Source organism: Elephas maximus, chromosome 21, assembly GCF_024166365.1.
Source record: "Elephas maximus indicus isolate mEleMax1 chromosome 21, mEleMax1 primary haplotype, whole genome shotgun sequence".
Taxonomy (NCBI): Eukaryota; Metazoa; Chordata; class Mammalia; order Proboscidea; family Elephantidae; genus Elephas; species Elephas maximus.
This window is the reverse complement of record NC_064839.1, coordinates 40,273,531-40,299,087: the sequence shown is the minus strand read 5'-3', so window position 1 is coordinate 40,299,087 and position 25,557 is coordinate 40,273,531. Positions and strand designations below refer to the sequence as shown.

The 25,557-nt window shown below is 42.3% G+C and overlaps 1 protein-coding gene across 4 annotated transcripts in view; it reads left to right on the top strand.

Moving 5' to 3' along the window:
- Positions 1-809: 809 nt before the first annotated feature.
- Positions 810-25,557, top strand: part of PDPR (pyruvate dehydrogenase phosphatase regulatory subunit) — a 40,806-nt gene continuing 16,058 nt past the window's right edge. The window contains exons 1-13 of one of the 4 annotated variants that reach the window (XM_049864155.1): positions 810-911; positions 8,871-9,156; positions 10,687-10,820; positions 16,743-16,824; positions 16,922-17,085; positions 17,817-17,938; positions 18,662-18,779; positions 19,520-19,669; positions 20,679-20,871; positions 21,695-21,819; positions 23,730-23,885; positions 24,104-24,237; positions 24,614-24,762. In XM_049864155.1, the coding sequence (XP_049720112.1) occupies positions 8,933-9,156; positions 10,687-10,820; positions 16,743-16,824; positions 16,922-17,085; positions 17,817-17,938; positions 18,662-18,779; positions 19,520-19,669; positions 20,679-20,871; positions 21,695-21,819; positions 23,730-23,885; positions 24,104-24,237; positions 24,614-24,762 (1,751 nt within the window). In that variant the 5' untranslated portion in view covers positions 810-911; positions 8,871-8,932. The other 3 variants (XM_049864154.1, XM_049864156.1, XM_049864157.1) reach the window with 3 other exon arrangements.

Below are 25,557 nucleotides of genomic sequence, written 5' to 3'. Positions count from 1 at the left end.
GTAAAATATTATTTATCTAACAGGAGCCCAGCATGCCTTGAACTTTTATGTATCAGAACAGCAAGAAGCAGGGTTTTATCCTTTGGTAGCCAGACCTCTATTGGACCATCTTGTGAGTGGGGCATACAGTATGCAGGCTGTGGGCTGGCATGGTAAAACAGGGGTCCCTGCCACTTCATCGCCACTCCCTGAGAGCAGAAGCCTCCTTTCTTGTGTACTGATGGAGACCATCATTCAGCCCAGTGCCTGGCCACAAGCAGCCACCAATAAAACACAAGACTGGCTGGTAGGCTTGTGTGTTAAGAATGAGCCTGAATCCAAAGAACGAGAACTGGAGGCCGCCGTCCCAAATGCAGTGGCGGCTGCCCGTTATATTGCAGTCTACTCAAGAAATATTTACAGGATGACGTGCCAGGCACTGTTCTAAGGTCTGAGAATACAGCGGTGAATAAGGCTAAGATCCTGTTGTCAGAGGGCTCGTAACGAAAATTGATCATTTATAATAAAAAAAAATAGACTTCAGATATTGATGAGTTCTATAAAGGAAAGAAATTAGGGTGATGCGATAGTGACGGAGGGGTGGGCGGAAGGCTTCTCAGAGGCTCGGGAGAATGACTTCTCTTCCTCTGGGCCAAAACAAGCCGGGAAGGTGCAGAAGCCGCTTCGTCCTTCCTGACAGAGGAGTAAAATCGGACAGCGAACCCACATCCGTTATCCCTGCCTCCGAGGTCGGGCCAGGCCTGCAGACCGGATCTCCGATCCGCTTGCTACAGCCTCGCACCGGAAGGCTCAGAGCGAATTCCGAGAACAGCACACCTGCCGTCCTAGAGGCCCTTGGTTCCGGCCGGGACTGGAATGTGGCTATGGGCTGCGGACTCACACGGCGAAGGGCCAGGCACCAGGCCTGGAAGGTAAAGAGAACCCCAGGCTCCGAAGGCGCCAGCGGAGCCTGCCACCCACCTACGACGTCCAACTTGCAGAAATTAACGCTGGTCCGAGGCCTAAGTCCTATAAAACGGCCTTGAGAACGACTCCCCCACCTCACCCCCATTTTGGTAGGGGCAACACGGCCTCGGGCTGGCGCCTCGCGAGACCCAAACAAGCCCACGTGCAGGGGGCGGGCCGCCGCGGGAACGTAACGCCGCGCTCGCGCGCGACTGCGGTCACGCACCGGCCGTACCCTTGCTGGGGGCCGTAAAGCGCGGAAGGTCGCGGACTCCTGCTTCCCCGGAGTTTTATATTCCCTCCGCCCCACCCCCGTTCCCATCCCTGTCCCCCGCTTCTGACCCCAGCGGCCGTTGTTGTTGCTTCTCCTCCGCGGGGGTGTTGCTGAGCGCGGAGCCCTTGGCGGGGGAGGGCCGTGAGGTAAGGAGACAACCGCAGGGACAGCCGGGCTCGGGTCCCCGAGGTCCGGGCAACACAGCCATAGACAGTGCCCCCAAGTCTGAAGCAGACAGAACGAAATCGTCTGGACCCGGGCGGGCCGACTCCTGACAACCTGAACGGGTTTTCCCGAAATTACAAGGCCGAACCACCGTGAGGCGGATAACTGCAGGGAGCACCCTGGGCGAGACCAAAGCGGAAGGGGGGAACGCCGGGAGTCCCGGGCGTTAAGGCCTGCTCGGACCGGGGGTCGGAGGGGCCCTGGGTCTGCCAGCCTGCTCTTCTAGGCGTCCACAGCGCAGCCTGAATGCCCAGGGCTGCCGGGGTGACCTCGCTTCAGCCTCCCCCTCGAGCCTGCACACACTTGCAGTGCCCTGTCAAGTCAGGCTTGGTCTGGCCAGGTCATCCTTCTCTGCAGGTGGAATTTTTTTCCCCCGCCTTGAAAGGTGCTGTCCACTGTGCCGCTGTCCACTAGTAAGACTGCTACAGAGCCCGGCAGAAGTTGCCTTAAAGAGTCTAGGCCAGGGTAATGAGCTTTCTTAATGTTTGACGCCCTTGGGACTGATGTGTGTGATACTAAAATTTGAATCAGGAATCTATAAGTCCATTTCACCCACGCATGAAAGCAGGTTGCGAGCATTGGTGATCGGGTGGGGATGGGGTTGGGGGGCTGGGAGCAGGGAGCTGGGCTAAAGGGTGCACTTTCCCGATGGTGGGGATTTTTACTAATTTCTTAGACTTGTCTGATCACATAGTACACTTGTTGGAAAATATAACACCCTGGACCAGTGGAATCAGAATCCTCAGAGGTGGAGCTTGGAAATCTGTTTTGGTTTTTTGGTGGTTTTGTTTGTCTTTTAAAAACAAGTGCTTCTTGTGGTTCTTATGCTGAAGCAACTGTGGGAAATGTGTGAGTCCATCTGTACTCACCCAGTCTTCCCTGTGACCAGCAGGCCACTTGTATGCAGTGTTGTGACCATACAGCAGGACAGCTGGGAAACAGTTGAGAGTTGTCACCTTGCTCTTGTTGGTTTAAGCAAATTTGAGCAGAACCGGCCCCAGTCTTAAGATTGCTTAGCTGAAGTTATTCTTCATAGAGAAAATAATACAATTGTCTTTAGAACTTTTTTTGAAGTATCATTTGTTTTAAACCAAGTAATAACGCTTTATTTTTTTGTTTGACATTTTCAGTTTCTCCCTCCTTTGTTGTCAAGCTGGGCTTTGATTTTGCAGTCAGAAGTGCTTGAATAGACTGGTGCTTTTTCTTTCTTTCGTTGTTTACATCCACTTTAAATCCTTCTTTTCTTCCGGCCCCACCAGTTCACTGACTCTTTTGAAGGTCGAGATGAGCACAAGGTCAAAATCCTCTCTTCGGGTCTTATCATCTTGGGCTTTTAACGTTGTTTATTGTTCCCCCTGGAAACGTACCTGTTACTGTTTCTTCCAGAGCTTTGAACCTGTAGTCATGGCCAATGAAGCAAAACAAACAAATCTGAACTTTTTAAGTTTGGGTGATCCAGAACCATAACCGGAATGGGAACAATTATGGATCAAAGCCCTGGAATCGGAGACTGAGAAGAGGCATTGTTAGCCCAGGAGCCTGATGAGTGAGACTAGATTATTGCCAGGAGTGAGAAGAGCGACACATATTCACATTGGCCCAGTCAGCCGCCATCTTTGAGTGGGGCACCACTGTTTCCAACTCTTTGCAAATGCATAAAATCCATTGGGGGAAGAGATTTGGTTGCTGTGCAATGGGGATGTTGCCCTTGTTTTCTAAGAGGAAGATTAAGTTTCTAGCAGGACTTATAACCTGTAATTTTTCCCATTCTGGTTATGATTCTGGTTCACCCACATTTTAAAAATTCAGGTTTGTTCTGATGTCACTTCCTCGGCCACAATTGAACCGAGAAAAACCAGTTCAAAGCTGTGGTTTCTTCTGCCACCTTTACAGTTCTGTTTCTCCTATTGGGGGCGTGTTTACGGTTCTGTCCTTGCAGCTGCTCTGACTTTATTTGAAAGGTAGCATGGAGTTATATTAAATGGCAGAGCCTAGCACCAGGCTGGCAGGGTTGAGTTCTGGCCCTGCTGCTTACCAGTATTGTAGGACCTTGGACAAGTCACACCACTTCTCTGTGCCTCAGTTTCCTCATCTGTAAAATAGAAATGATAGTATCAGCCTCATGGAGTTGTGAAGATTAAATTAGTTGTATACCTAAAGCATTTTTTGGCACATTGTAACTACCTGTAAAGATACTAGCTTTTTTTTTTTTTTTTAAATCCATGTATTCAAGTACCCAATCAAATACAGGGACTTAGCCTTGAGATCTCAGAGTCATCATTGATTTTTTTCCCATTTCCTTTGTTCTTTGTTCTCATTAATTCACCAACAGATATTTCCTGGGTGCTTACACTGGGTGCTAGGAAAATCGTGAACAAGTTGTAATGAGTTCCTGCTCTCAGAGAGTTCCATTATAATAGGGGAATGATAACTACTGCTTATTGAAACTTCTCAGATGCCAATTACCATGTTCTTCCTGCATTTAGTCTTTGCAGCAACCATGTGAGGTAGGTATTGCTAGCCCGTGTTCTTGATGAGGAGCCTGAAACACTGTTTGAGTAACTTGATTGATCATACAGCTACAGCTAATGAAAGGTGGGGCAATTTTCAAACCCCGGTCTGTCTATCTCCATAGCCTATGTTTCCAACTGGGTTGCTGTGTTGCCTCCCTGATTGGTAAACAGGTGGTTATGTAGTGTGGTTAGTTCTGTGCTAGGAGAAGTACAGGGTATTGTAGGAGAACACAGAAGAGTCACCTCACCAACTGTTGGGAAAGGTGGTTAGATAAGATAACAGATAGGCTGAGACCTGAGGGAATTACTCTTATTTGGAGAGAGCTGTGGTAGGAACTGCCAGTTACAGAGAACAGTATATCCAAATCCTGGAGGAGAAAAAGGGTCCATTCCTGACATGTCTGGAGAATTGCAAGTAGTTCAATCTGTTACAACTAGAGCGTAAGAGGTGGGGAGAAAAGGAAAATGAGACCAGAGATCAGAAATGAGCCAGACTGTGAAGGACCTTGCATTTCATAATAAAGAGTTTGGACTTTTCCCTGAGGGCATCAGAAAGTCATTGAAGGGTTTTAAGCAGGTGTGTGAAATAAGATTTTCATTTTAGAAGACTCCCTTGGACTCCTGTTTAGAGAATGATGTGTATGTGTGTGCACGCATGTGCAGGTTAGAGACCAGAAGCCCTGTCAGGAAGCTTCTGCCGTAATCTGAGTGAGAAATGATGGTGGCTTGGACACAGGCAATGGAGTGGAGATGGAGAGAAATAGATGCATCTAAGAGGGATTTAGAATGTGAAATTGTTAGGTCTTGATGACTGACTGGAATGGGAAGATGGGAGAAAGGGAGGAATCCAAGATAACACTCAGTATTCTAGTAGACAGAATCACAGTAGGACACAGGAAGTGGATCCATTTGGAGACTGAAGAAGATGGGTTTGCATTTTGGATGTACTCAATTTTACCTATGAGAATCCAAGTGGAGATGGCCATTCTGTAGCTAGATATATAGATCTGAAGCTCAGCATTGGTGTGGGTTGAGCCATCAGTCATGGCAGAGAATGAAATCACCCAGAAAGTGTGAACAAAAAAGAAGGCCTCAGACAGAACCCCAAGGGACATGGATACATAATGGATGAGCAGAGGAGAGAAGTCCAGAGAGAATTCAGCAAAGAGGTAACCAGGGAAGTAGGGATCAAAAATCAAAAAACAAGGGTAGAGTTGCACAGCTGATTATTGTAATTGCTATCAATAAGTTGTATACCTATAAAAAGTAAAACTGGTAAAAGTTGTGTGATAGCAATGACCAAAAAAAAAAAAAAAAGGCAGCTGCTGAGGCTGCTTATGTACAACCAAACACCTCATGGGGTTTGGTTCCTTGGTTTGGAGGTTTAGGGTCATGGTTTTATGGCACATTCCATTAATTGGCCGAATAACACGTTAGTGCTTCTGTTCTACCTCCTAGTGCATTGCATAGTGCCTGGCATCTTAAAAGCTTACAAGTGGCCATCCAAAGCACAACAATTGGTCTTGACTCACCTGGAGCAACAGAAGAAGAAGGAGAGTCAGAAATAGGAGGAGGATATGGAATGTATGACTAATTACCACCATGAATAACTGCCTTATTTGCCACGAGACCAGTAGAACTGGATAGTGCCTGGCTACCATTTTTTAACATTTTGATCAAAGATTCCATAGGAGAATCCTGATCAAAGGGGAAAATGCAGAACAGAATTTTAAATTCTCGTGGACTCTAGACTTTCTGGAGCCTTGGAGGGTGGATGAACCCCTGAAACTATTGCCCTGAAATAATCTTAAACCTTAAACCAAAAATGCCCCCTAAAAAAGTCATCTTAAAACCAAACAGTAGTTCAGCTTAACTAGTAAAAAAATCCGCCTTAAGCATTGTGCTCTTTTAAGAACTATGTGGGATCAAATTGACAGCAGCAACTCTAAAAGTTAGATAGGAACCTAGAGGGCAGTAAGTTTATGTTAATGAGGGAGGAAAAACAATTTAAAAAGAGGTGAGAATGGTTGCACAATTTGAAGAATGTAATCAGTGTCACTAAATTGTACGTGTAGAAACTGTTGAATTGGTGTATGCTTTGCTGTGTGTATTGTCAACAACAAAATAAAATTTAGGAAAAAAATCAACAGACAAGGAACAAGAATGTCAAGTAGGAAGGAGTTATCAAAGGTTATTAACTGCTGCTGAGAGGTCAAGGGAGATGGTGCCGGCAAAGTCTCCCTGGAAACAAGCAGCATAGCATTCTTGGCTAGAGTGACATTAGTGGCATGGTGGTGCAAAACCCAACTGCTGTTGGCTCAGGAGAGAGTAGGATGGAGAAAAATTGAAAAGCAGAAAATAACTTTCAATATATTTATCAAGTGAAAAAGGGAAGTTGTGAAGTATCTGTTTAGGGTAAATTTTTGTTTGAAAAACCTGCTGGTAATCAAAGGTAGAAGATGAGAACTTAAGACAAGGGTGGTGGCAGACAAGATGGCAGCACATTACTGCAAAAGTAAAATTCTGGAAAGATGTATTTAACACCGGTATTGGTTATCTTTGTGTGGTGGGAAATCTTAATTTCCTCCTATAGTTGAGTTTTTTGTAAAGACTATAATTTTTATAGTTTAGGATTTTAAAATTAAAATGGCTATCTGAAGAAAGTTTTAGAGCTTTTATTTCTTAAATCAGCTGGGAGGAACTCGAGCATGTTAAAATGCTGATGAGAAAGAGCCAAAAGGAGGGAAAACATGTAGGTACAAGAAAGAATATAATTGGTGAAGCTAGGTTCAAAAGAAGCAAGGAGGAAATGGGACCCGGGGTACTTGTGGAGGATAAACTTTTGATCAGATGAAGTAAGGAATGGTTTCAAATGCAAGCAGGTTTGTAGGCAGAGTATGAAGGATAAGATGAGATAGGAGACAGGCTATCTAGAATGAGGGAAGAGAGGAGGGGGGGGTAGAAGGTTGAGAGAAAGCAGTATTATGGGCCCCGAACCTGAATATAGACAGATACACCCTCTGATTTTCTTTAATAACAGTAGCCTGAAGCTAGGTATGGGTGGTCGGCTAGCCTAAGCTACAAAGGACCAGGGCTTTTTTCAAGTATGACCGAGTGGTAATGGTTCAGAAGCAAGGAGGATGCTGACCCTTGCCTCTTGATAGTGAGGTCTCTGGAACAAGGGTGAAAAAAGAGAGCGATTGGGTCAGGGGAGAGAAATTGGCCACATGGAGATGAGACTACAGAAAGGACTGGCTGTGTAATGGAACTTACATTTTGAGGCGGAGTTTACCGGGATGTGAGGAGGGGTGCCATAAGTCCTGCTTTCTGTATGACCCCTTCCTTGATGGTCCTTGTTTTATTTATTGTCTCAGAAATATGTGCTTTGTTATATCTTGTGACTTCCCTATCTCATGTGTGAGCGATAAGCCGAACGTGAATAATTTTCTTCTCCTATACTTAAAAATCTCCAGCACACCCCATGTTGAAATGGGAGGCATGTAATACTTCACCTAGCTTTGGTTTTCATCTATTCTTACCTTCCCAAGGACCTCATTCTTTGAGTTTTCCTCTCTCCTCTATCATCAGTCTTTTTCCCTTTCACTGGATCATTCCCACCAGCCATCAAATGTTCCTAATCTTTCCCTTCTTTAAAAACAAACCGCTTTGCTTCATTGCATTTTCTTCTTTCACGTCTGTCCCATTTTTTTGCTTCCCTTCGGAGTAAAATGTTATTGAGCTGTCTCTGCTCCCTCATCTCCTATTTATTCTGCAATTTGCTCTATTCTGTTGTTTTATCCCTACCACTCCCCTGAAAATGTTCTCTCCAAGGTCACCAAGGATCTCTATGTCATCAGATCTTTGAAGACACTTGGTCATCTTGCTTGACCTCTCAGCACCCTCTGTAATTAATCTCTTCTTAAAACACTTGTCTCTCTTGGCTTCTGCCACACACGTCTGCTGGCGTTCTTTCTGCCTTACTAGCCACTCCTCTGTCTCTTTAACCAATTCTTTATCTGAATGCTCTCTGTGGGACTGCCACAGCATCCAGCCCTTATCTCTAGTCCCTTCTTTCTCTTCACAATCTATAAATGCTGGGGAGCCTCAGAGTCTTGTTTTCTCTAACTCAAGGGCTTTAAATATTGTACATAGGCTAATCTCCCAACCTTCCTCCCCACATTTCAGGCTTGTACACCCAACTGCTGCCTGCCGTTTCCACTTGAATTCCTAATGGGTATCTCACACATTCTGTGTGTAAGAATGGAGTGTTTGACTCTATACGCACACACCCTTTCACACTTGCTCCTTCCTGCTTTTCCTCTCTGTTCCTAGTCTTTCACACTGTGGTAAATGGTACCACCTTCTACCCAATCCCTTATTTCTCCCATCTTTAACATTCACTTGGAAGGAAGTCCTGTCATTTCTGCCTCCTATCCAGACATTTCTCTGTCTCACTGCTGCCCTCCTTGTCTGAGCCATCATGCGGTCCCCCTTGAATGACTGCAGTAGCTTCCCAACTCATCTCTCCACTCCTCTCATGTGACAGTCCACTCTCCACAAGGAGCCATGTCAGACTATTTCATTTCCCTGCTTTATCACCAGTTCCTTGTGATTGATTACCTGGTTTCTGCCTGCCTCTCCAGTGTCGTCGTAGCTCCTTGCCTCCTCACTCACCATGCTGTGAACACACGGGTCTCCTTTCTGTCTTGGATCCATCAAAGCCTTTCTCATCTGGGGACCTTTGCACATGCTCATCCCTCTGTCTGGAACACTCACAGAGCTGGTTCCTTGTCTAGATCTTAGTATGTCCTCAGATGTTTGTTGAATGAATGATTGCTTTATTACATCCTTTGGTCATTAATCCTGTGCACTGGGTTAAATGGAATTAAATATGTCTGGTTTTCTCTTTCTAGTTTGAATTCTTGAGCTCTTCCTAGCTGAATGAGAGCACACCTCCCAGTTGCTGACAGACGTGATGTTTTACCGGCTGCTCTCAATTGTCCGACAGCAAAGAGCGAGCCCAGGATGGCAGAACTGGCCCTCAGCAAGAAGTAGCACGTCAGCTGCTGAGGCCCATTCCATTGCCCTGCCCACCCAGGCACAGGTGGTCATCTGTGGCGGTGGGATCATGGGCACCTCTGTGGCCTATCACCTCTCCAGGCTGGGGTGGAATAATATTGTCCTTTTGGAACAGGGCAGGTAAGGATCAAACCGGACAGGACTTGTGGCTCTGCTCACTAATTGTAGAGCATTTCCTTGTTTCCTGTTTCAGTAATATTGTCCCAGCAGCAGCTCATCTCGAGGTTGCTGCATATTATGAGAAGAGTCTCAGAAGGACGACATCTTCTGTACTTTTCTTAGTCATGCCTAATAACACTCCTGCTTTGTAATCTCTAAAGAGGTGGCAGATTTCAACAAGACGAATATCTTAGAAGGCTCTACTGGCTTCAGGTTCACAGCACATCCTAATCTTACTCCCTCTTTGTGGTGTAGCCAGTCAGGCAGCAACATAAATCGTTATTGCTCAAGAGCTCCTTCTATGACCCAAAATGAAATTGGCTCCATTCTGCCTATATTTTCTTTTTTTTTTTTAATTTAAAAAATTTTTTATTTTAGAATAGTTACAGATTTACCAAAAAATTGTAAAGGTGGTACAGCGTTTCCACGTGCCCCACACCATTTCCCTTATTGTTATCTCACATGAATACGGTACATTTGTTATACTTAATGAACTGATATTGTTAGATTATTATTAACTGAAGGTCATAATTTATTCAGATTCCCTCAGTTCCGCTTCCTGGCTTTCCTTGTCTCCTCCCCGGCCTGGCCTGGTCCACTCTACACTCTCACCAAATAACCTTCTTGCCCCACAGGACCAACTTCACTAAAGATTGTTCACCCTTGCCAAAACTTTTCTATGCCCAGCTTAGCACAAGATCTCTGTCATCTCAGAAAAAAAAAATCTCTAACACACACGCCATAGCCTCTAAAGCTGTTATTTCCTTGCCCTAGTGGTTCTTCTACCGAAGCACCTTACTCTGCCAGTTCTCAAAAAAAAGGAAACTGCACTGCAAATATCAATATCTCCTATACCAAAACCCATTGCTGTCAAGTCAATTCCAACTCAGAGCAACCCTATAAGACAGAGTAGAAGAGCCCCATAGGGTTCCCAAGACTGTGAATATTTGTAGAAGCAGACCGCCACATCTTTCTCTTGCAGAGTGACTGGTGGATTCCAACCACTGACCTTACAGTTAGTAGCTGAGTGCTTAACCACTGCACCAGCAGGGCTTCTATATAAAACTATAAATTTCCCTCTCTAGTGGCAACCAGTGTTAAGTTTCTTCTGTGTCATTCCATGTACGTTCTGTGCATACATAAGGAAATACATGTATGTAGGTATGTCTATGTGTGTATGAGTTTTCATTTATTTTTTCCCTTTTTTATACGAACGGTAGGATACCCTAAACATTGTTCCTCACCTTGCATTTTTCAGCATGATTGTTCCATATTGGTGCATTAAAAGCTTTTTCATTTTTTTTCCTACGTTGCATAATATTTTATTGTATAGGTGAACTCCAAATTTTTTAATTAGTCCCGTGTTAACGGGCATTTGGGGTATTGCCAGTTTTTTGATATTACAAACAATGCTACAGTGAAGAACCTTGTACGTGTTGCATTTCACAGATATGTGAATCTACACAATAGTATTTTGTATCTATTCTGCAGGCTGGCTGCTGGCTCTACAAGGTTCTGTGCTGGCATCCTGAGCACTGCCAGACACTTGACCATCGAGCAGAAGATGGCAGACTATTCAAACAAACTCTATCATCAGTTAGAGCAAGAAACAGGGATCCAAACAGGTAAGCATAATCTGTCATTTATTGATCTGTCTGTCCCCCAGATGTCTACTCACTACTGTATTTGGTCCTATAGGATTGCTATGAGTCGGAATCAACTCAGTGGCAACGGGTTTGGTTGGTTTTGCTATTTGGTCCTGTACCAGGTTTGCCTGGTGATTTGATAACTAAGACGGGTTTTAGTCCAGTCTCTGCCATTTAGGTAAGGTATTACCTTTGGCAAGTCACTGAGATTGTTGAGTGTTGTTCAGTTTTCCTATGTATAAAATGAGGGGATTCAATATCCAAGAGCTTTTTCAGATCTTAACATTCTTATCATGACGCGAAAGTTTTCCTGGACCATTTCCTATATATTTCATTCATTTAAGTATATTAAGTGGCAATACTTAACTCCTAAACAAAGAAGAGGAGAAAACTTAACCTTAGGTGCTTAACAGTGAAATCATGGTTAGACCCACTGAACTTCACCAGTCACTATTAAGTATATTTCTGGCTGTAAAGCATAAACATAGATTTTCTCTTGTCTGTGTAATTGTGTAATTAGGGGGGAAAAGGACACAGAATTATAAGCCAAATAGTACTGGAAAAAGTAGGAAGTGTTCCAAGAATAGGGATACTGATCTACACTGTGATCCCATATAATAACAAGGTAGAAAGGGCACCTGTCAGTTTATTGTAATGGAATAGATTAGCCAGAAATCTCTGGAGTAGGGCTGACAGCCCAGAGTCGAACCTAGTCTCTTGGGTGATGAAACCACACTTATTGTAATGAGAGGGTAGTGAGGCCCAGTCATGAAGTGCAGAGCATTTACGTGTGTAAGGGTTGTTCTTTTGAAGAATGCATAATTCAAATAACAAATAATTCAGGACTAATGCTGACAAAGGATGATGGCTCTTTCTATTTACCAACTCAAGTGGCTCTGCTGTGTGGTCATCATGTAAGCATAGTCTACAGTTTACTTGGCTAGCTAGCTTAGAAATTCTGTGACACTGGCAAATGTTTAATTCAGGGAGGTGGGATTTGAATTATTTTAAATTTTGATCATAAAATAAGGTCTTATAACACATTTCTGTGTCACAGAGTTCATAGTGTTATTAAGTGTCACCATATTTGTAAATCGTAAACCGAGTCAAACTGTCTAGTTACTGAGATTTTATGGATATGGAAGTGGAGAGAGAAAATGTCAGGAGAGGAACTATAGGCAGAGAAGGAAAAGACTGTTTTGTTTGGGACTATGATAAGGCAAGCTAACCTGTTAGGGCAAAAATTTTGCAACCTAGGTACCTTTCTTGCCTCACCCCAGCCTAGGCCTCTGGGTGAGCCCCATTATGTCATTGAACTTGGCCAGGCTTCCTTTTGAGAGGCAAGGGCTCTCAAGTGGAATATTGTAAAAGTAGTTCCTGCTGCACAGTCTCCTGCTTTTACCAGTGTAAACAGCCTGCTACATGCAGAACAGGTGGAAACAGTCCCTTTTGGTTGGATTCAATTTGATGGCAACAAGCACTTAGATCGATTATTGACCAGGGATTGAGTCAGAAGAGAGTTCACATAATATGCCCAGAGATGGAGCTGCTCATTCATGGTCCAGAGGGCCTTCCTTTGTAGTTATAAAGGGCCTTCCTCTATAGTTCAGTTACAGTTACTGTCGTTCTGCTGAGTCCTGCATCACTACGCTGGTTAGGATCCAAAGGAATCAGGGTCGTAGGCTTCTTTTCTGTAAGGTAAATCAGCATAGCTTTAGTTCTAGAACCCTTTATTTGGCCTGACTTCTTTTTGTTGCTTACAAGGCAGTAGTGGTGGTGGTAACAAGCAAGTCAGGAAAAGAAGCATCTACTTTTTCAGGCAAAAGTTTGAAGGAATAACTGCGGTGAACCCTATGGTGTTGGGCTGAAATTGAAGGCATTAGTATGAAATCACAGTTTTTACTGAGAGAAAGAGAGAATGAGAGTGAGTGTGTGTGTGTGTGTGCGCGCGCGCGCGCACACCTAGAAGAAATGCTCCTTCCCGTCTCTTAATTTCAAAAGACATTCTCATCTAAAAGGAATCACAACTTCTGGAAGAAATGGCTGATTCCTGGCTGGGGCTGGGAAAGTACAGTTTAGTGAGCCTGGAACATCTTTTTATGCTAGAAAGTAAGGTAGTGTGCTCCAAGAATCATGAACATATCAAAAGGACATAGGAGCCATTTGAAGGAAATCTCACTGGCCAAATCTGGGATAATTTGAGAAAAAAATAAATGAGAACAATGGATTATAGTCCATTGTATAAAATAGGAATCTATGAGTCCATACTGATAAATAAATGAGGAAGAAGGGACTGAGCCATGCCAGCATAAATATACAGGGATGATGGAATTAGAAAATCACCGTTTGGCCTCCGTCATAGTGATTATGATTTCAGGCACGAATCACCAGTAGATGCTGTTACTACCAGGTGAAAGTCTGAAGAGGAAACAGGATATTTAAATAGTCTAAAAGTACCTCCCCACAAATTACTTATCAATTACAAAGGAAAAGTAGTGACTTTGCGATGGAGAAGTCGGGCAGACACGACCTTGACCAAGTAGTCACTGTCACTACTAGTGGGAAAAACCATTGTGATGATGCATTGAGAAGGAAACATCCTTTGTGGGATATTCCTGCAAAAAACATGTAACCTGAATCTAATTGTGAGGAAACATCAGACTTAAAAAACATGCAGAGATTCCACAAAATACTTGGCCTATACTCTTTAAAAATGTCAAAGTCAAGAAAGATTAAGCAGCTGTTAGAGAGACATGACAACTAAATGCTGTGCCTGACTGTATTGGATCACAGGCTGAGGGGAAAGCAAAAAGGACACCATTAAGACAATTAATTAGATTAGTGGATTAGCTAGTATGGTATCAGTGTTAAATTTCCTGATTTTGGTAATTGTACTATGATTCTGTATGAAAATGTTTTTGTTCTTGGGAAGTGCACACTGAAGTATTTAGGAATAGAGGCACAGTGTCTGCAGCTCCCTCTCAAATAGCTCATGTGTCTCTGTGTGTGTGTGTGTGTGTGTCTCTGTGTGTGTGTGTGTGTGTCTCTGTGTGTGTGTGTGTGTGTATGTAGGTATAGATGGGAAAGAGAATGAGAGAATATGAATGGCACAGCAAATAGGGAAAAATACAAACAATTGATGAATCTGGGTAAGGGGTGTCCAGAGTGCTTTGTCTTAGTCTTCCAATTTTTCTCTAAGTTTGAAATTATAACAAAAAGTTACCACCCTCCCCCTCAAAAAAATCATCTAGGAACTTTTTTAAAGTGCCGATGCAGGAGCTCCACCTGCAGAGATTTTGGTTCTGTGTACTGGTCTGGGGTAGGGCCTTGGGCATGGGTAATTTTTGCAGCTTCTCAATTAATGTGTAGCCAGGCTTGACAACCACTACAAGTTGGAATCACCTGTGTCTGGGTCTTACCCCTGACAACTGAATCAGAATCTCTGGGGCTGAGGCCCAGGAATAGGTAGTTTTTCAAAACTTTGCAGGTGATTCTCATGTGCAGCCAGGATTGAGAACCACTGATTTACATAAAAGCTGAAATTCACCTGACAAGTTATAGTTTCTTCTTTCCTAACTTGCCAAATACATTGGTGTATGTTTTCAAATTTGATAATACCTGCCTCCCTGCTTCTTTCAAGGTGTCCAAATCCTTCCCATCTTTAAATATCCTGATACATCAACACTTCACAAAGTGTTGATTCCAGACCATTCAACCTACATGGATCTCATCTTTCATCAAACTTTTATGTTATTTTTGTCAGTACTGTTTATTTAGCAATAAGAGTTTGGTAAAAGTGTATCATAGGCTGCTTTCCAAGTCAACAAGTATAAGTCTGTTTCATTGGTTAAAACTGTGGAGTACTGTTCCATGGTGTGTGCATATGGTAATTTCTCTATCCATTTCTCCATTGCCTAGTATGTGTATAAATTTCCTTTTTTTTTTTTTTTTCCACCATTATAAATGATTTGGTTAAGATTTTTGTCTGTATATCTTCATTTTTTCATGCTATTTCTAAAGGATAAATTCGTAGAAGAGGGGGATAGTTAGGGCAAAGGACAGGCATATTTTAAACTTTGATAGATGTGGCCAGATCCTGCAGCAGGGCTGTACTCTCTCACCAACAGTGTATGAGAGTACTTCTTTCTTCACAGTCTTCTCAACGTTGAATATTATTGTAATTTTTGCCAATCTGAGAACTGGAGAAAAATTATCAGATTCGAGTTTACATTTCTTTCAATTAATCATTTCATAGGTTTATTGGCTATTTGTTTCTTTTTTGAATTGCTTTTTAATATTGTATGTTTACTTTTGTTTATTGATTTTAAGAGTTCTATTTTGTGGCTATTAACCTTTGACAAAGTAAATTGTATGCCAGAATTGCTCTAGTTCAAACTTTAAAAGCCCCCTGTGAAGAAATAGAATTTTAATCTTGTTAATGGGTGACATGTTAAATTTGTTATGATACATAGTTCTGTTTTGAAGGAACACGATTTAATATTATATTGTTTTTGTTAATTGTTGTCAATCTAGTTATGACTCTCTGGAGACCCCATGTATGTCAGAGTAGAACTGTGCTCCATAGGGTTTTCAAGGCTGTGACCTATTGGAAGCAGATCACCAGGGCTGTCTTCAAAGGCAACTTTCCCAACAACCTTTTGGCTGGTGGTCAGGAGCTTACCTGTTTGCCCCACCCAGAGACTCCTTAATATAGACTAACATGACGTATTGTATAGGTGCAGATACAGTGGCATTCTCCTATTTGTAACCTTCGGTATGGAGTAGAAAATAGCTGCTGAATTTTTTGTCTGTCTTGGGGTAAAATTCAGGGTGTGATTGGCCCACCAAATCTCGAGCCAAGATCACTGCATAGCCTGGTAATCTATTTTTTAAAACCAAGCTGTGAAATTCCAGTTCTCCAACCATGTCCTGTCAGTGAAGGGCATACTTATTTGAGGATTTCAAGAGAAATTAAGAAAATATTTAAATTATCCTGGCTTTACTTCCTTTTTTTAAAGACTGGATTGATTCAACTTTTTCTCCATAAGAACTAAGAGTCATTGCATTTTCAGAGAATGGTCATTGACCCAAGTATAATAATGGTTGTGTCAGGACTGTTGATTGCAAACAACAGAAATCGATTCTGGCTAACAGGCAGAAAGGAGTTTGTTGGAAGGTCACGGGCCTGTGGAATTGGGTCAGGAATGAAAGGAATCATGGAGGACAAGATGTGGGGACCCCATAGCATGCAGTTCTTCAGCTAGAACAGGAACATTCTGGCCAAAACGCTGACCCAGAGACAAGTGACCTCCAGACATTGACCTATTTGCACAAGACCCAGTGTTCCAGGAGGATCCGATTGTCTGAGCCTAGGTCACATGCGCACTGTTTGTACTGGGGGAAGAGAGGGGAAGATCAGCGCCCGCTGATCCCCTGGCGGCTGATAGTGTGAGTGACCTTCGTCAAGGATTATATTCCTGCCAAGACTAGGAGGAGAAAAAGAATTGTCTAAAGGAGTGAAGAATAGGAATGAATTCCAAGTAGCATTTCCCAACCCCACCTCACCCCCAAATAGATTTTTTTAATAATGGTATCTTTATTTAAAAAAAAAAAAAAAAGCTTTTATATACATTAGTATCTAATGTGATCCTCGCACAACTCTGAGCCGAGAATGTTTGAATAGAGAATGGAACCTTGGTTAAAAAAAAAAAAAAAATTGCATGTGATATACTTTTAGTTTTCACTAGGATCTCAAAGGAAGCTAATTTGCTTGCCAAGGGATGTTAAGTGGCAGCCCCAGGACTCGTCACAGGTCTTCTAACTTATAGCCTAGTACACTTCCCATCTTACCAATCCACATTGGACTTGGTCTGTCTCAGTTTGGGCTGATTTTTCATACAGGTTACGTGAGGACAGGCTCCATCTCTCTAGCCCAAACTCAGGACCGGCTGATCTCCCTGAAGCGCATCAACTCGAGGCTAAAGTACGTATGAGACCAGAAGTCCCACCTGACTCTACTGTCAAACCGACCTCTGCCCAGGGGCCAGCGAGCGTCATTGTCCCTTTATGTTCTGTGGCAGTGTTATGGGCATCCCCTCTGAGATCATCTCCCCCAAGAAAGTGGCGGAACTTCACCCTCTCCTCAATGTGCACGACCTGGTGGGGGCCATGCATGTCCCTGAGGATGCAGTTGTGTCCTCTGCTGATGTGGCTCTTGCTCTGGCAAGTGCTGCCTCCCAAAATGGTAAGAGGGTTTTCTAGGGCGTTCTTTGGTGGATTAGGAAGGAAGAGATTGTCTAAGAAAGTGTCTCACAATAAGCAATGACACCAACTTGACTTCGGAAAAATTAATTCTCATTAGTGTATTCAGCTTCCACTTTCAAACACTGGATGTTACACGTTTTTTTAGGGGGAGGTCCCGTAATATTTGTTAATAAGTGGTTTTCCTCAGGCCCACATTTTTCTTACTAAAGTTCCAAGAAACTGCTTTTAGTACTGATTAGTGCCCTTCAGACTGAAGGGGATATTTTTTTCCTCACAGAACTTGACAAGCTCCAAGGTTAGAACACACCTTGGGGACTTAATCCACAGCTGAAATCATGTCCCGGTGTTGAAATAAATGAGGGAATGATGTCACAACGTCCAAGGTGTTACATACTTTGGATGAACTGGTTTAGGATGTGGGTAGATGAGGATTTAAGATGCCACATTTGGACTTTCTTTCCTCTGCCTCTTTTATGATTTCTGGAATTTAATTATTCTGTACTAAAGTCATTTTTTAAATTGCCTGCCATTTTTAATCTTGGGAAGGGCCCATTTACACAGTCTCAAGGATGTGGTTCCTAGGGCTTTTTTTTTTTTAAATAGGGCATTGACCTTGGTTTTTCACAATGTCTTATGGGTTGAGAATCTGCTGCAAATGCCTTATTCTGGAATATCAGATGATGCATCACCTCTTTCTTTACCTTGGAGCAGGTGTTCAGATCTACGACCGGACAACTGTTCTTCATGTAAGAGTCAAAAAAGATCAAATTGCTGGCGTGGAGACAGATAAAGGGCAGATTGACTGCCAGTATTTTGTCAACTGTGCTGGTCAGGTAGGTTAGTTACAATGCAGGGTTGCTGACTTTCTTGTTTAAATTTTGTCTGTAGGATTTTTTGGTGTAGAGAAATAAGATTAATACTGTGTCTGACTAAATAGTCCTCAGGGACTACACTTTTCTCTTTTTAACTGAAAAACTCAGAATTCCTGTACTCTAAATAAGAAACCTATACTTATTTCCTAAAATAGAAGTATCTGTGGAAAAAAAAAAAAAAGCATCCTTTTTCACCCACGGTTACTTGGTGCTGTCCTGGTTAGGAAGGCCAGGAAACAGTCAGGCATTGGTGTTGGGTCTTTCTGCGGTGTTATGTTTCATTCTACAACTTAGCAAATAAACTGTTAGGCTATTTCATTGTGTCAGGAGCGTGGATTCTACCTGGGAAATACTTTTGCCATGTGAAGTGCATTTAACAATTCGCATTTGGGGTCTGTAATTAAGGCCAGGCATTTTGTTAAAAGGGCCTCATTTGGTCCCCTTGAGCTCCCTTTACTAGCTGGTAAAATCTATATTCCTTCGATCTAAAAGTAGTTTTTATGGTTTAAAATGGATAGTGTTGCTCCCCATCGAAATTATTGACCTAAAGCAGACTTCCCACACTTGACGTTGTAGCAAGAGCACATACAAGCCACTTGAAATTAAACCTTTTTCAAGAGGCTGAACTTGCTCATTTGTATTTCTGTTCCTCTTCCCACCACAAATAAATCTGTCCATTTGTAGTGGGCATACGAGCTGGGTCTGTCCAACGAGGAGCCGGTTAGTATCCCGTTACATGCCTGTGAACACTTCTACCTTCTGACTCGCCCCTTGGAGACCCCTCTGCAGAGCAACACACCAAGTGAGGACTTGCACTTTTTTTTAATCTTGTTTACTTGCCAGTATTCTGTCCTCTCAAAAGGAAGACTTTCTGCTAAGGACAGGCTGTACCCAAAAAGTCTTTTCTGGAGCATGTTACAGGGAGGTGGACCCAATTCTAACTTTTCTTTAATAACTCTTTATGAAAGGATGGCCAAAACGGGCATTCCACTTAAGCCTTTTTTTTTTTTCCTGCAAGCTAATTTTACTCCCAAGCAGAGGTCATTGAGAATGTTTGGATAGGAGACGTAACCTTGAGTTTTGGGCTTGAATGCTAAAAATTGTGGAAGTGTCATAGGTAATGTATAAACTGATGTGGTTGAGTGATTCCAAGTGCTGTAGAAAAGAGTTTTGATATCATTTTGGAGGGCAGAATCCCTAGAATGGGCTCTCAATCCACCTTTCCTGTTAGACTTTCTCGTGGCACAGTGACGGTTACATAGTTTGGTTGTGAGAACTTGTCAAACCTTCTTGGTAACTGATAGGGTTAGGGATAATCTAATCAGTCTCCACTGTAAATCTGAGAAAGAGAATCTTCCCCCATGCCCTCGAAAGGTATTTTAAAGCTAATGAATGTCTGTGTTTATTGGATGTGCTCTCATTAATAAAGCCATTAATGGATGCTTTTTGCTTTGTTTCTTTTCTGTCCATTTAGAAAGCTGGCTTGCCTCTAAACCCTCATGTTTCTCTTCTACTCCACACTCCCTTATTTCTTTTTCTCAGCTATTGTGGATGCAGACGGGAGGATTTATATTCGGAACTGGCAGGGTGGCATCTTGTCTGGGGGCTTTGAGAAGAACCCAAAACCGATTTTCACTGAGGGCAAGAACCAGCTGGAGATTCAGAACCTACAGGAAGACTGGGATCACTTTGGTATGTGAGCTAGATTATAACAATGCCTTATATTTGTGTAGGTTTTTTATTTTCAAAGCATTTTGAAGACTAGGTGGTTACAGGGGACATTCTGTAGTGGTTAGTTGCCCAGTCCAAGGATGGAGTTACTGGTTAGTAACAGATTCAGGGGACTAAAATCTAGGTTGACCGACTCCTGGTTTATTTTTCTTTTCACGTAAAATTATTGCTGAGGTTTTAGGCTGGACAGAGACCTTCTTTTGGTAGCACTTTACATAAAATTGAAGAGGTTTTTTAGAAAGCAGAATTGTTTTGTTAATTTGGTCTTTTACTCTTATTTTTTGTGAGCTTAATTTTATTTGCTGAATAGTTAATATAGTCACATGATTCCAGATTCAAAAGATAAGAGTCTGTAATGAAAATTTTCCCTACTACTTGTCGTGGACTTTTTTTTTTTTTCCCTTAATAAACTTGTCTTTATGAAAAATTTCAAACTTTTAAAAGGAATAGAATAGTATAAAGAAGCCCTCCATGTACCCCCCCCCATGCACCCCCCAGCCAGCTTTGGCAGATGTGAACTCATCTGATTCCATTTATTACCACTGTCCCACTGGATTCTTCCCAGGTGATGGACTTCCTTTAAAACAGTGTAAGGGTCTCTCTTTCACACCTGTTCCAACTTGGGAAAATATCACCTTTTATTTGCAGCCTCTCTGGGTGCTACTTAAGAGTTTATCCACATGTACTGACCCCTTAGATATTATTATCTATAGCTGTATGTATTATTTGCTAGCCTGTGGCTCCTCGCTTTTGTAAGGAATATCTTTGTTTCTCAGTCTTCATGCCATTTTGCAAGTGTGTTCTGTAATTTCACCAAAGTTTCTGCTTTCTGAGAAATGGCCTAGTTGGCTCTTCTTAGAAATCTCTTCCAAGAGATAATCTGAAAGGAGAGGGTGTATACAAAAGTATAAGGGTTTGAAAGTCTTTGAATTCCCTGAAGGTAAGGACTCGGTTTGTTTTTATTGCCCAGAGCCCCTGTTGAGTTCCCTCCTGCGTAGGATGCCTGAACTTGAGGCTTTGGAGATCATGAAGTTGGTCAATTGCCCCGAGACCTTCACGCCAGACATGAGGTGCATCATGGGCGAGTCTCCCACAGTTCAGGGCTACTTCGTCCTGGCAGGAATGAACTCTGCTGGCCTGTCATTTGGCGGAGGAGCTGGCAAGTAAGTCTTTCTCATTAGAGTCAGCTATGACCATATGTCAGCTTCCTGGGCTTGTTCTCTTCTAGGATTACTTATTCATGTTGTTGTAATGTATTTAATCTATTATGTTAATACTAAGGTGCATGGAATTTGAGAGTTGTCACCTTCAAAGTAAGCACCACAAAGGCTCTCCTCGTATTCCAGAAATGTTGTCATTGTGCAAAACGTTTTTGGAACTCCTTGTTTAGAGTTAGTCATAGGGCTTGTGGAATGTTCTTTTTTGTACTTTTCAGTCATAACAAATGTTAGTCCTTTGAGTATACATTTGAGTTTGGTGATCAGCCTGGGTAATGCAAATTTTTATTTAAAAAGTGGGTACTAATATAAATTAATGGGGTCAGTTTTCTTGAGGGACTTACAGATGGTGCTGAAAACACGTACAGAAGAAGAGTTACCAAAAATGCTTGGAACAAAGGAGACGTGGTCAAATAACTGTATAACCTCCCAGGGTGGCTGTTTTACAGAAATAACCCACTGGAAGTAAAAATTGGAATATGTTTATGTGAATTTTAGTCTTATTTCTTCATAGATGTGGCATATGTCTTAAGCACTTTCTAGGGAATCTTATCATTAGAAATAAAATCCTCATAGTGGTCTTGTAAGAGCAGTAGATTGATCCTTAATTGTTTTTTCAAGAAAAGTTAATAGCCTAGAATTGCTCAACTGGTTATTCTGTGACAAGATAGGAGCTTTTGATTCTGTTGGTTCTTGATGCCTAGTCCAGTGCTTTTAACTTCTTGAATATCACTTCTGAGGCCCAACAACTTTTCTGCCATCTAAACAGATTCCTCGCTGAATGGATGGTATATGGTTATCCCTCAGAAAATGTCTGGGAGTTGGACTTGAAACGTTTTGGAGCCCTCCAGAGCAGCCGCACCTTTCTGCGTCACCGGGTCATGGAAGTCATGCGTAAGTGAAGCTTTATCCCATTGGCAACGAGGTGCGGGCGTCTTTCAGAAGGGCAGATTTTTCTCAGCTCTTTAATAACTTCACTGAGTTTGACTTCAGATGTTTGACTGTTTCAGGCCTTCTGGAAACAGGAAAGTAGAACAGGATTTACAAGAAGTAATTCCTGAATATTCCCAGTACTGCCTCCTTCCAACTTTGCCTTGAAAATCCTTTCTCACTCCTTGCTTGGTCTTTGAGATTATTGCTCCCTTTCCAAGCAAAGAATTTGCCAAGTTGTTTTCAAAGTTTAAGGCTTCTCTAATGACTTTTGTCTCTACTACATGATAGGAGACCACTTCTCATGTAAATACAAGCCATACATTTCTGCTCTCTTTCCCCTTGCTTTTGGCTCCCTCCAACTTTGAAGGATGGGCCTCTTCATTTAAATTTTTTTCTGCCTTCTCTTTGATTTATTTTCCACTAAGCCCTTAGAGACAGCTTTTGCATCAGGAGTTGAACCAAATCATGTGGGTTCTAACAAGTTGCAATTTTATTTCCCTCTACTGAGGAACTGTTCCCAGACTTTGCCAGATATTTCTAAATATTTAGGACACATTTATGCTCAGAACTAAATTTTTACATTGGCTGTGGCCACCATTCTTAGTTAAGAATGAACTGTTGGCTTAGTAGCTAGACAGTATTCACAGTGAGACCTTTGAGTAGTCTTTAGTACCTGAGTACTCACTTTTGGCCTTTGGCAGAGAACTTAACAACCAGTGGGAGATGAAGGACCTAGAGGCAGTATGTATCCCTGTTAACCAAAAAAACGAAACCCATTGCCGTCAAGTTGATCTGACTCATAGCAACCCTCCAGGACAGAGTAGAACTGCCTCGTAGGGTTTCCAAGGAGCGCCTGGTGGATTCGTAGCACTTAACCACTATGCCATTAGGGTTGCCGTGTCCTTTATTTTTAGCGAATATTTTGGTTAAACCATTGAACTGGTATAAGTCTAAATGTCCGTATTGATAATTACTTTAGAATCTGCAAATCATAATTGAATTTGAACTTCTCCTTGGTGATATGACAGTTTGGAGTAGCCTTCTTTGATTCTCATAAGACAGAAATTGCAGACATCATAGAAAATGGGGAAGGGAAAAGTAGAGCCTAAACTACCAGAGGAGAGACACAGAGTCTCACAGTACAAGGAAACCCGAGTGGTGGCTTCCTTCTCCCCAGGCAACGACCCTCCACCCAGCCATGTGTACCTTTTGTTTGGAATGGTGTGAGGTCAGATCTTCTCTTTGACAGGGACTAGAGGTCACACTCTTTCTGGCTGTTTTTACTGACTGCTGTTACAGATTGGACATTAGGAAAAATGAATTCTGACCCTTGCTTTGTAATGTGAATAATGTCACTGAGACAATACTATGTAACCTCTCAGATTTCAGAGCTACCAAATCAAGGTATGATATGTGCACTTTCACTCCAGAAACAGGGTAAGTATTAGAGAGGAAATGCCTGTAACAGGTCTGAGATCCCAATAACACAGGCATTATAAAGAAGCAAGTGCCATTTTTTCACACTGTGTAACTGCCTGTGTCCCACCTTCATCTCTGCTATGGAGTTTAGGGCATTTTAGAACTATGACGTTTCTCCCACTGTTTCTACCTACTAATTTGGAAGTATAATTGTCCATGGAGACCTAGAGACGTTATGTGACTCATGGCTATGTAATTTGTGAAGGGATAATACCAGCTCTTGCAGTATTACCTTTCTTCTGGAACATGTGTGTTAAATACTTGGTAATATTTAGCATATTAGGCCACAGTAGGCTGGAAAGTAGGAGCAACTCCAGAGTCTAGTGTATACTGGGTATTCAGCTCTAGCCTCTGTGGCTTGGGCTTTGATAGGCTATTCTTATTTGTTCTAGCTCTGCTGTATGATCTGAAGGTTCCCCGTTGGGACTTCCAGACTGGGAGGCAGCTACGAACATCTCCTCTCTATGACCGGTTGGATGCACAAGGAGCTCGATGGATGGAGAAACATGGATTTGAAAGGCCAAAGTACTTTGTTCCACCAGATAAAGGTAAGAAGTCATATTCTCGTTTTCGGTTTGGGATTTTTTTGTTTTGTTTTGTTTTTGTCCTGAGAGTTAGTATAACTTATTTTAAAATGTATATATCTGGACTGTGTTTCTAGACGAATAACTAATAAAAACCTTTTACACTATAGTAAACTATACAAGAGAGTCCCAACTGTAAATCCCCTCCTTTTCTTTCTACCTTTCATTTTTCTGTTCCGTAGACCTCCTGGCATTGGAACAGAGCAAGACCTTTTATAAGCCAGATTGGTTTGACATTGTGGAGTCTGAAGTCAAGTGCTGTAAGGAGGCCGTGTGTGTCATTGACATGTCCTCTTTTACGAAGTTTGAGATAACAGTAAGTATTTGAGAGCCAAAATAACAGATTAGGGAGCTTTTCCTGTTTATTGAATGCCTCCTGTTTCCTATCTGTCACTTCAAAACTAATTCAGTAAGAACTCTGGACTATTTTAGTATTTTATCTGTAGCATAACATTTTTCTGAATTTTAAACTGTTTGTTTCTGGTTCTTAATTTGCTTAAAGAGGCCCATTTATCATAGAATCCGTAGCTAACTTTCCCTCGAGCTTCCTGCAGTAGAGTAAATCTGCAGACGTTGTTGCATGGGAACTGGCTAATTGAATTTTCTCAGTAAGTTTCATTGCTCTTCAGGTTGTGTTACCCAGCCAGATGCTATTATACTCACTCTCTCTGCTTCATTCCCTAACCCTACAGTCCACTGGGGATCAGGCATTAGAAATTCTACAGTACCTCTCCTCCAATGACATTGACGTGCCCGTGGGCCACATCGTACATACCGGCATGCTCAATGAAAGCGGAGGGTATGAGAATGACTGCAGCATAGCACGACTGAACAAGCGCAGGTGAGCTTAGCTACCACCCTGCTGTACTCCTTCCAGCACACTGTTTCCCTAAGGGCACTCTAGCAGAGCAGAGACCCTAAATCATTTTTCCAGGAAATCATAGCTAGACTGAGGACAAAAAAAAATTTTTAATTGCATTAATTCCCATCTAGTTCATTAGCAGCACGACATAAAAATAAATTCAAAAAACTCACCAGGTTATGTAAAACTCAGTATAGAAGAATTAGGAGTCCTACCAGCAAAAGATGCCATATCTTATGCTAATAAGTCTGTAAAAGTTTTTGGCACTATCAGGAAGCTAGAAACTTCTGTTTTGTCATTATGTGATAAATCCTAGAATGGTGCTCCTGGCCCTCCTTGGAACCTAAGAGATCATTTGCCAGTATTCTGTGCATTGCTTCAAAACTAGATGAGAAGCCACGTATCTGTGGTCAGTGGATTTTTGGCAAGGATGGGGAAATAGTCTCTTCAATAAATGGTTTTGGGTAAATTGGATTTCCACACGTGGAAAAATAAAACAGGATCCATGCCTAACACTGTACACAAAAACAAATTCAAAATGGATTAAAGGCCTGAATGGGAAAACTTAAAAGTGAGACCTCATAAAAATTAAAAACTTCTATTTATCAAAAGACTTTACCAAAATGATACTGGTGAGGAGTGAGCTTCTTGGCTCAAGTTGACACATGAAACTATGTGGGCAGCTCCTGTCTGGAGGCAAGATTAGAAGCCAGAGGGGGACAGGAGCTAGTTGAAGAGACACGGGGAATACAGGTTGGAGAGGAGGAGTGTGCT